At 27.3% G+C, this 12532-nt stretch overlaps 1 protein-coding gene across 1 annotated transcript; it reads right to left on the bottom strand.

The window, feature by feature from the left end:
* Positions 1-10902: 10902 nt before the first annotated feature.
* Positions 10903-12100, bottom strand: LOC109815677 (uncharacterized). The gene is made up of 2 exons (XM_020380461.3): positions 11953-12100; positions 10903-11837 (listed from the first exon to the last, which is right to left on the bottom strand). The coding sequence occupies exon 2, from the start codon at positions 11766-11768 to the stop codon at positions 11238-11240; it is 531 nt and encodes a 176-aa protein (XP_020236050.1). The 5' UTR covers positions 11769-11837; positions 11953-12100; the 3' UTR covers positions 10903-11237.
* Between the last annotated feature and the right edge of the window lie 432 nt (positions 12101-12532).

A 12532-nucleotide genomic window follows, 5' to 3' on the forward strand; every position in this document is an offset into this window, starting at 1 on the left:
GTGACTGACCCAAAGACAACCTTTTGCCAGCTATCTATTATTCATGTCACTATTAATTATTAATTACTATTCATTCATTCCAGTTAATTAATTAAATGAAATTCTCTTTTTCATTTTTTATTTTTTATTTTTTATTTTTTATTTTTTGGATTTTCTCTGTGTGGCTTCTTTTTGTTTATTGTTTATTTAAAATTGTTAAAAAGTAAAATTTGAAATCATTACAAAAGAAAAAACTTTAGTTGGAGGGACGAATGATTGTCTCATCTTGTGTGCTTCATTCAGAATTTTAATTTTAAAACCGCTAATTTTATTGCGCAAAAACTGAGAAAAATATTAAAATATAACTGTCAATTTATAAAAAATTTATATTATTAGTTAATTAAAAATTATAATAAATTTTATTTAAGATAGTTATTATACAATTAGCAAACTTATTATATATGACAATTTATCATCAAATGAAAACTTATTAAATATTTTACCTCGGGTCGGGTATATTGATTAGATTGCTAAAAATGAACAAACACTGTATGTATGTAAAGATTTATTATTATTTAATCACAAATTAATGTACATATAATAAATTTGTTAATTTTTTAATAATAATTTAATATTTTATTATAGTTAATTGTTAGTTTAAATAAATCATGCAAAGTATTACAATTTTAAAAATAATATTTATTATATCATAGAATAATTATTTAATAGCTTTTTAAGTAATTAAAAATGTCTAGAATAATGTATTTACTATTTACTATCCTCTTAACTTTATGTATGCAATAAAAAAAAATGGTTTATTCTCGAGTGACATTTATACAGTCCAAGAAACATAAACGAACTCAAAATAAACATACAGGTAAAGTTATGTATATCACGAATATTCTCCAATAATAATTAATACACTAGCTTTTATAATTATAATTATAATTATGCACATGCATATTATTCTTTTGAATTTTTTATCACTTTTTTTATAAACATTTTTTATCACTTATTTCTTCTTGATTTTAGTTTAAATGATAAATAGTAATAAACTTCAAAAATGATTCCAATATTTTTTGAGCTTATCATTCAATTTTTTATATATAAAAAATATGCATAAAAACGTTATTTGAAAATTAATTAAGAAAAATATTAAACCATAAAGTGATGTTGTTTAAAATTATGATGTTAATATATTTTTTTTTACATAATTCTAATTTATTGGATCAGATACTAATACCACTCAAGATATTATAAATCTATAACATGTTACGAGATTAAAAAAAATTCTTATACTACAAATTTTTTTACTAAATAGATCATCTTTATAATTTGGAAGTGCAATATGTCCAACTACTATGCTAAATTATTGTGTTAATATTTATAGTTTCAAGTAATAAACAAAAGTTTTATTAGAAAAGAAAAAGTGTAAAAGCCTTATTTTTGAAAAGAAAATGATTCAATATCGTAATTTATTATCTTTTGAACTTTGAAGAATGGCATGTGTTATTCTTATTTTTAAATTTCATGTTAAAATTAGGTTAAATTACATGTTTGTTCTCTTTATAATATTAAATTCATAATTTTAATCTTTTGATTTCTAATTTTTTAATTTTAGTTTCTCAATTATATAAAATTTACATTTTTTTCTTTATCATTAACATTATAATGTTCATTGTAACCTAATATTAGACAATGATAAAAATAATTTATATTAAATAATATTTAGAATAAATTAATTTTCATCTCATTTTATCATTTTAATTAATGAGATAAAAATAAATATTAAAAATGAAGTTTAATTTGGATACTATTAAATATTAATTATCATGTTATTTATTTAAACTCAAATAGTAATTAACGTTACAATCTTAATGATCAATTAATAGATGTTTAATAAGGGGACATTTTATAAAATTAATGAACTAAATTACTAAAATAAAAATAGATGGATAAAAATTACAAATTTAATATTATAGAAAGTTAGTGCAATTTAATCTTAAAATTATTTGAAATAATTATTTATATTTCGGTAAAATTAAATATTTGTAATCAATACTTTTAAGATTTTATTTTTATTTTTACATTTAAGTATAATTTTATTTTAATTTATGTTATATTTTAACTAAATTAAAAAGGATCTTATTTATTCAATACACATAGTAACTACTAACAACAATTTATATATTTAGGCCACCCGTAACAGAGATATATTAATAGTTGGTCATCTCTATAAGTACCTATCCTTATTTAGAATCTACCATAAGAATGAGTTTCTTATTTAGAACAAGTACTTTTAGAGGTATTGATTCATACAACTACAAAATGGGTCAACATGTTATTTTTATGAATAAAATAATGATAAAGTCAATTTTTTTATTAAAAAAAAAAAAAAAAAGGGTGTATGCATGTCAGTAAATTTTTGGGTTTGAATTATTAGTGGGGACCCATTTAATAATTTTTCTAAACATATTGGGTTGAAAGAATTGAATGTTTTAGAGTTTCTAAATAAAAAATAATAAAAATAAGTTGCACATGCTCATATAATTAGAGAAAATATTTTGAAGTGCCTAGATAATAAAACTCAATACTCATTATAATTAGTGTGCATATATAGTGAGATATATTTATGAAAGAGAGCAAATGACATATATAGAATGTGAGATCATTAGTAATTATATATGAGATGAAGAGCAAATGACATATGTAGAATGTTTTGTAGTTTTGTAGAAGTGGGTTGCGGTTGATTTGGGAAATTATTGGTTTGCAATATTGAAGATAACATGGCGCTAACTGCGTACCAAACAATGAGATGGTTTGTTAGAGAGCTAACGTGTTGAAGGAACATGGAAATGGTAAACTAAAGTACGATACCACCTCCATGTGCTCTTGCCAACTCTAACAACCCTCATCTCACGGTCCCCTCTCTTCAACAACCACTGTTACCATTTTCTTTCCTTCCTTACTTCAAACCCCAATGCTCAAAAATCCAAATCTTTTTCTACTTCTTGTTCCAATTCTGGATAAGAACCTCTTCTCATGTATTTCCAACTCTCATCCTAACTACATTATTTATATCCTATATCACAATGGTTTCTTCAATATCAGAATGGTTTGTGATACATTAATTGTGTAATTTTACTGCTTTTGGTATGGGGAGAAAGAAATTAACCAACAAAGCTGACATTTTTTATTTTGTGCAAAGTCTAGTTGGACATGTTTTAAGAGGGGTGAGAAACAAACTCCTTATCCATCCCAAACTCAGACACCCCCAATGATTTTGACACCAAACTAGGACACATGAAGAATGGGCAGTGATACAAAGTGCTTCCAAAGATAAGGTTTTATCACCACCAGATACCCTGTTTGGAGGATACACCATACTGCTCTCTTTCTTCCTTCCATCTTATTTTCTATATATTATTATGATATGTTGCTATTTGCATCAACCTTTTCTGCTTCTACTATTTACTCTCTATTATTATGACTATGTTTGGATAAAAATTGGAAAAATATTCGTACGAATATTTTTTTAATTCTAATTTAGAAATAAGGTACTTTTGAACTTATATCTAAACATGCACTATGATATAGAACAAACTAAAATACATACTTACTTCTATTACACGTGAGTTTGCCTTCATTTTTATGTTTCCTTCCTTCAACTTGATTTCTTATTAGAACAAATTGTACATTAAGTTTCCTACTCTTTATTTATTTAGTTAATGTAGATCTCGGTAATTTTGTCTTAGTTACTAATTTTTTTGAAGGCTTGCCTCACAAATCGGAATTGTCACTGCCTTCTGTAAACATTTGTTTCTTTGAGATGGTGATTATGTAGTGATATCCTAGCAGAACAACTTGCTACAGTTCTACGCCAAAAATTTGCTAATGAGATAGTCATCGAAAAGTCTTTGGTCATGTGTCTTTCAACAATGTTTGAAAATTTATAAGACTCTCATATTAAACAAGAATAATTCCTTAAAAAACTCACATTGTGTCTTTAATATATGAGTTAATTTATATGATAAAAAGTTTAGATTAATAATTAACTATTTAAGTCAAGAGTAAAGATCTTAACATCCAATTCCCATTTTATGCAATTGAAAATTAAAAGATTAAAATTATATAATTATAATATTTAAATAATTAAAAAGTGAATTTGAGTTTGTTTTTTTTCTCCTTGGGCTCTTCCTTTTTGTCTGTTACGAGTTTCTTTAGTTTTTAACCCGTGATAGACGGGACCTACCCACTTCAATCTGGTAAAAATTTGTACTACAGGTAATAAATTGCTTTACCCTTTGTTATCATAATAATTAATTTAAGAATTTAAAGAGTTAATAGTTAAATTTCGGTGGTCTCAGGTAACTTGGTTAGCCTCATATTTCCACTCCATTTCAAAATGATTTTCTAACTTCTACATCGTCCCTGTTTTTGTAGGTTTACAATTTAATATTAACAAGATAAGAAAAATAAAAAAAGTATACACCGCCGGTATAAAGTTTTTTTTACACTGTTAACCAGTTATATCTTTTAGTTGTGTCATATTACTGTTAAAAATAAATGTGTTTATAATGACATGACACAATTAAAAAATATATAATTATTATTTTAAAAAAAAATTAAATTAATAATATATAGATGATTAACTCAAATAAATAAAAAAATGTAGTATGTAAACGGCGGTTAGCATGCCTAACTTTCAATTTAAAAGCTGTACAATCAATAACATCATTCTCGAATTGTTCTGCTGCTGCTGACTCTCACAAACCTTACATTTATGCAGATCTAAATATCATTGAAATGGGTGTCAAAAAAATACTATCATGAAGCAAATAAATAGTTGAAATTTAATCATTTATTTGAATATTATAATTGTTTTATTTATTTTTTTTACCATCTTTTGTCAATTGGTATTCTTTGATCGATCGAATTATCGAATAAATAATTTAAAAGGAATGAATTTACTACTAGAAAAGTGTTATTTTTTTGCAAACTTTTTTAAAAAAAATATTTGCAGAAATTTTTTACAACTTTTCTTGCAATAATAATTTTAGAAAAAATAAATACGAATTTATTTGTGAAAAATAATTTACAAATATTTCTTACAAATTTTTTTTACGAAAAATAATCTACAAATTTTTTTTGCAAATTTTACTACAATTTTAATAATTATAAAAAAAATTCATGGTAAAAATTTGTAAAAAATACTGTAAAAATTTTATTTTGTTTCTTGCAAATTTTCTTGCAAAAATAAATTTGCAAGTAATGTTTACTAAATAGTAAAAAAAAAACTGTAGGTAACTTTTCTTGCAGATTTTCCTGCTAATTTTAATCCGTAGGAAAAATCAAAAAAATATTTAAATTTATAAATTTAATATTTTAAAAAAACTTCAAGTCCCACATCGATTGAAAATAAAACAATTAAAGAGTATATAAGTTGGGGCAACACTTACCTTACAAGTTGATTTGTATGGTTGATTGTTAGACTTATAATCTACAATCTTAGAGTTTAAAATATTATGTATCACATGTTGGAGGCGTGAAAACACTTCGGATGAATTTATTGTGAGCATTTGAAAGTTAAAAAATTATGAATAGAATTTGTATTAATTTTTTTAATTTTTTTCATAAAAAATATTCTTGCAAAAAAATTTGCAGAAAACTTTCCTACGATTTTTTTTTGCAGAAAACTTTTCTGCAAATTTTTTTTACAGGAAAATTTCTTGCGAATTTTAATATTCGCAAAAACATATTATCCGCAAAGCTATTACCTACAGATAAAATTTTGCAAAAAAATTTATAAGAACAACGCTTCTTGAAAAATTCACAAAAAAAATCACATATAATAAGAGAAATTATAGTAATGGTTAATTTTCGAAATATTCTCCTAATGAGTAATTGGGATAATGCACCATAATTTAGTAAATAGATACGATAGTGATCATAAATATCAATATTTATAGATTTATTATTGACAATAATAATACAACATAATTTGTTAAATCATCATGACAATAAATATGAGATTTAAATTTATAATATCAACCCAATGTATATAGAGAGATACTCTTAAATCTAGGAGAAGATCAATTTTTACACTAATTGAATGTTCTAGACCAAAACAACCATTAGGTCTTCTTAAAAAAAGGTTTCATACAAAAATATTTTGGCATCCAATGTGACACTCAGAAACTTTTTCCGATGTCCCTCTTTATTGTTTGAAGATATATAAGATTATACAAAAATATGAACTTGAAATGAAACAACAAATTCATACAACCAGTTTGATGATCTTTATTTATTACAATCACTTTTGGAGTCCAATTAAAATTTCCAAATATAGAGCGTAACTAAGTCATCAAATTTGTCTCTCATCTTCTTAATATCATATTTTATCAACTTTTTAATCATCAATTTTGATAATTATTGGATATACTAATCATTCATTTGCTTGTAATTTTTATTGTCACTACATTTATCGTCCTTTGTGGTACATGTGGCACCTATTACTAACACTATACTAGACCTTTCCATGCAATTATGCAAATATACTCTAGGATTTGTTGTTGAAAAAAAAAGTAAAGAACTTTTTATTTAAAAAATAATAAAAAAATAATTCATGTTATCAACACCGAAGTCGAACTTTAGCTTATTTGATTTTTTTTTATTTTTTTTAACGATTTGCTTTCGAATTCAATAACAAATTCATCAATTGCAAATTGAAATATATAACCTGAGATAAACTCCTTGACCACTAAAAATTTATTTTGACAAACGACTATTGTTCTCGTACTTTTAAATAATATGCATTCACGTAAAAAAAATGAGAATTTTTTTTTAATTTCACGTGTACTATTATATGAGCATTTGACCTTTGAGAGAAAAAAAACAAAAAAAAAAAAAACAAACTATAGTTACTGATGTTTTGTTTTAGTTTTTGATTTTACTTAAATATCAATGGTCTATTACATTTTTTATAACACCGTAATTATGGTTATCGGTTTAGGAATTGTTTTATGTGTTGTTAATTAATACTAAATGTGTAATGATTGATGATATAATATAATATTTTCTATCGCACTATAATTATGATTATTGATTTAGGAATTTTTTTAAATATTAATAATTAATCATGATTAATGATATGTAATTATTTTGCTTTAATTATTAATAAATAATATATAAGCATAATGTGGTACAATTTTGATAATGTGTTATTATCTTGATTTAAAGTGAAATTATATGGACTTTTGTTAAAATTTACAAGTTAATTACTCTTTTCATTTTTAAATCATTATATTTAATACAATAGTTATCAATTATTACATTACTTGAATTATAATAATAGTAATTAAAAAATGTCTTTGAGTAATAAAATATTTGTGTAAAAATAATTTTTAAGTCTTTACCGGTATACATTCTTAGCACTAAAGATGCAAGTTCTTAAAATGAAGAGTATTTGAAGATTGGCCACTACCAAAAAAATCTTTAGCGAACGTCTTAAGGTCAGCAACTACAAGAAAAACCCTTGATGTGAAGAGTGATAAAAATACTTGACATGAAAAACGTCTTAAGGTCAGTAACTTTAAGAAAAATCTTTAGTATAAAGAGCACTTTAAGATTAAATTTAATGTGAATAATGTTTTAAGGTCAACATAAAAAATAAAATTCCTTTGGTGTGAATAGCATTCGAAGTAAAAAAAACTAAAAAAAAATTGTGTGAATAGTGCTTTAAAATCTTCATCAGCATACACCATTAGTATTGAAAAAACATTTTAAGATTGATAAAGGAATTGATACCTTGGAGTGAATAGCGCTTTGAGGTTCACACTAAATAAAATAACACAAAAATGTAGAGTTGGAATCAATCACAATAAAAAACTAACATATACAATTTCAAGAATACAATCGAGCAACTACTAAGAGAACTTGACAAAGCACAAAATGACTCTTAAAGCACACCCGACACATATTGGTCATTCACTAAATCCTATATGAAGCACAAAATGGCCAAATCATACAATTTTTGCCTCTTAAGTGAATTATTGGCTCTTAAGTGATACCGATTCAAAAAGATGCTACACTCATCTAAACTTGGACTCGCACACAAATAAAACATTCAATTGAGTTCTCACTTTTAGTTAATAGCATTTTTTAAAACATGTTACAATAATCATCAAGTAAAACACACAGTGAAAACTCAAATCTAATGACACTGACATCCATAAATCTATAAGTATGTCAACTATTGACACTAACTCCTTATTAGTAATTTATTCAATATGCATGACTGATAAACACACATTCAATAAATAACAAATTGGCTTGTAATCGAGAAGGTATGATAACCTATATAATCAAATAATAACCAAACAAAAATCTTTAAAATTGGTATACAACTTAACAATCAAAAACATTTTAATCAACCAAAATGCGCAATTAACAAAATGTAAGGGCAAACAACAAGTTAAAACTTTTAAAAGCCTTTTAAGATAAGATAACATGGTTCTAGTCAACTAATCATTAAGACTCATCACGCCTTTGATACTCAAGCTTTGAGGGTTGTGTACTGTACTAGTCTCTCGCCAATTGAGTGAATCCAACACATAGGCTCTTCACATTTTCATGCTCGAGCCTAAAGGGTTGTGTACTATATTGATTTCCCAATAACTAAGTAGTCCGGTCACTTTGAATCTTCGTAATTTTGACACTCAAGTCTAAAGAGTTGTGTACTGTACCAATCTTTTGCCAATTGGGTAAATCGAGTAACCCTTTGACTAAAGACTTGTCAAATACATCACATAAAAAATATTTGGTCAATTTTCAAACCATTCCCCTGCAAGTAGTTGGCATAAGGTGCCATAATTTATGAAATAAGCACAATAACAATTATAAATGTCAAGATTTATAGACTTATCAACGATAATAATAATACAATGTGACTTGTAAGATAATAACAAGAAATAAGAAATCACATTCATAATATTGTTCTAGTATGTATATATATATATATATATATATATATATATATATATATATATATATATATATATATATATATATATATATATATATATATATATATATATATATATATATAAATAAAGAGAGAGAGACTGTTGAGCCTAAGAGAAAATCTATTTCTACATTCAAACAATCACATTTTTTTTAGAGGAGGTTCCGCTTCGAAACAATTTTAAATGTATATTTAATTGTTAAAATTTATCCTACGTTGTTAGGAATTTTTTTATGCAACCTTCACCTTATAAATTCACGAAACCTACAAGTTGGTGATATATAGTAACCAGTTAAAATTTAAAAAGATATTGTTGATATGGAGAATATGATGGTCAACTACCTTCACGCGTCAAGTTCATACATGAGATAAAAATGGACACCAATGATGCTTTTCGAAAGAGTGGACCAAGTCGAGGGCGAAGTTCGTCTTGCCAAGATATTGTGTGAAAAATAAAATAATATATATATATATATATATATATATATATATATATATATATATATATATATATATATATATATATTAAAATAACATATTCCAAATATCTCACCTACTACTGGAGTATGAAATACTTTTAGTGTACTTAACGTTATTGTCTGGTTAAATGTCCTTACGTACTCATAATTCAATTTTATTAATTAAAAATTGTAGGAACATAATATATAAACATATAACGATCTTAAACTATACAATTTATTTTTCTTGCTTTTCCTTTTAAACGGAGACAAAAATGTTTCATTCCATTTCATTTTATCCCCTTTCAAATCTATTCAACCCAAAATAAAGCGGAAGTATTTGTGGCAAAATCACTTTACAAGCCTCGCATTTTTCATAAATAACGAGGTCATCTCTTGTTTGTAAATTTTGTATCAAAAGATCAAGTCAGGTACTCAAAAATTTTATACAACTATGTTGTAAACACGCACTGGAACATTTTTACTCAGGTAATTTAATTTGACCCCCTCTTCATATAGATTTCAAGTTTTTTCATTCATTTAATTAAGTCATATAGGTGTGTGAAGTTTTATCCACAACTAATCTTCAAAACCTAAACGTTTGAAGTCTATTTAACTTATTATGTTGAATTTATTGATTTTATAATAATCATCATAAACACCGTGATAATGACAAATTATAATTGATTAACTGTTGCAAGCTTTCCTTCCTAATTCACAATTAGAATCTTCTGGATGCATTGTTTGTTCTTCTCCTCTGAGAATGCTCACCTTTAGTTGGAGAGTCTAAACACTTTATGGAGAAAGCCTAACAGCTAGTTTGGGTCTAGAGGATTGCATTTCGAGATGGAGATGAAAACACAGTTTAGAAGATGGAAAAAAGTTGATTAATTTTTTTTAAAGTTTTCTTTAAATTGAAAATTTTAATAATAAAATAAAAGTAGTTAAAATAGTTATTCACGGAAAATATTAGGACAATCAACACTCACGAGATTATAAATTTAAAAATCCTTTAAGCAGTCACCTCCCTCCTCCATTTTCGCCCAAATTAAAGAGAAGAAAAAGAATCTCCTCAAATTAATCAGTTATGTATTCTTCCATAAGCTTTTTATCGACTCATCAAATAGAAAAAAGAATGTTAAATGGTTCTACGCAATATCTCCAAAATTGTAACAATACAAATACAAATATAACATAAACAGCGTATGTGCTGTCATATGTAGGGTTGAATATAAAAAAGGAAAGGGTTCTATTATTAAATTTCTCTTCTTTACTTTTGTACAAAGGGTAGATGAAGTTTCCAGTACAAATTTAAAACCATTATTAGAAGGAGAACATTAATCATACACCCATTAATATTATTTGGATTTTATAGAGAGATGGAGAGATAAAATAAAAGAAGGAAGAGAAAATGAGAAATAAAAAGAAAAAATGGAATAAGAATAAAACAAAATAGAAAATAGCATATAGCATATGATAAATAAGGCGAAAGTTAAATACAGTGAGATCACGGTAACTGATACACAGTTCACCGCAATCCATGGTTTGTGTGCACCGCAATTCAAAAAACATAGACGGTAACACAATTTCACAAACAAGACAACTCCCTTATTTTAGGGAAAAAAAGAAAAAAAAAAGCATATTCACGCACCGAATCGCCGATCCTTTTATTTTCACATAATAATACTATAGTATGAAGCAACGTGGCCACACAAAGAAAGTAAGCATGCACGATCACGCAACGAGAAGAGAGAGATCGAGGTGTTTGATTAACATCATCACCGGAGGCGCAGAAGTCGGCGGAGATTGTTGGTCGCTCCGTCGTCAACACCGCCACCAGAAGCGGCGGCTTCGGCGTTGCAAGCGAGTTTGGATCTGAGAGTAAACTTGGGCAGCGGCAAACTACTGGGTGGCGGAGCCAAATTAAAAACGGAGCCCCAAACGACGTGGTCGTCCTCCATGTTTCCCAACCCTACCAGAAGCGTCGGAAGCTCTTTGGAGTCGCGGTTAATGGATTTCTTCGTTGCCTTCAGTGACAAGTGTCTGCTTCTCGTTTTATTATTAGTGCTAGGGTTTCGAGAAACGTGAGGCAGAGGGAGAAGAGGTGGTTGTTGTTGCACCAAGAGTGAAGAAGAATAAGAATAAGGTGAGAGCGGGTGAGAGTAGGAGAAGGACATGGCGCGTGAAGGCGGATTCAAGAGACCTGCATACGTGTTCAGATTCTCACACCTATTCGTGTTACCTCCTCCGTTTTTCTTCATTCTCCGATTCTTGTTCGGACCAAACGGCGTCGAAACAACGGCGTCCATTCGGATTTAACGGTGTTAATTAGTAAAACACAGGCGATGATCTTCTTTCAAAATAAACGGATCAGTAGCCTGTGGATTAGTGGTAAGGTATATTACAGGGAAGAACAGAAAGAAAGAAAAAAAACAGTACTAGATGGAGAAAGAAGCAAGAGATGATCTAGTAAAATCAGATCACAGGAACAACCTTGTATCTATGTATGTTAACATAGAATAGAATATATGAACATGAGGCTTTGGATTGAGGGGACTAAGCCTCCAAGAGGCTATCCATGCTCCTATGCCTTTAATATATGCAAAGATCGAACGTTGTCTTTAATATAATATTTTCTTTTGTCGGGATTTTTCTCCTAAATTACCGACAACCGTTGCTGTCGGCGACCTTAGTTGAGTACTTGAATTGGGCGGCAACCGCCAGAGCGTTGAAGACCGTTGGATGAGTGATTGTAAATAGCCGTTGCCCGTGGGGAAGAAAGTGACGTTGATAACTTCATCGGGTTCCTCGAAATTGCTCTGAGTCGGACAAGGTAGGACAAATCCTAGCCATACACGTCTGCCTCTGGGTAGGGCCCACCCTTTTGATATTTGTTTCTTGCCCCGTGACCTCATGTGCCGGGAATAACTCTCAGCTAGTGCTTTCCATTTACACAATTTAAACAAAAAAAAAACACAGATAGGGGAGTGGAGACTTGAGTGTTGTTATCTTTATTACAACTTTTTAAGTTTATTATTTTAAAAAATTAATATAAAAAAATCACTTAATTTTT

This window comes from Cajanus cajan, chromosome 4, assembly GCF_000230855.2.
Source record: "Cajanus cajan strain Asha chromosome 4, NIPB_CcT2T_4, whole genome shotgun sequence".
Lineage (NCBI taxonomy): Eukaryota > Viridiplantae > Streptophyta > Magnoliopsida > Fabales > Fabaceae > Cajanus > Cajanus cajan.

Coding starts and splice junctions, on each gene's coding strand:
- LOC109815677 (XM_020380461.3), bottom strand. CDS start 11,768: ATGGACGCCGTTGTTTCGACGCCGTTTGGTCCGAACAAGAATCGGAGA.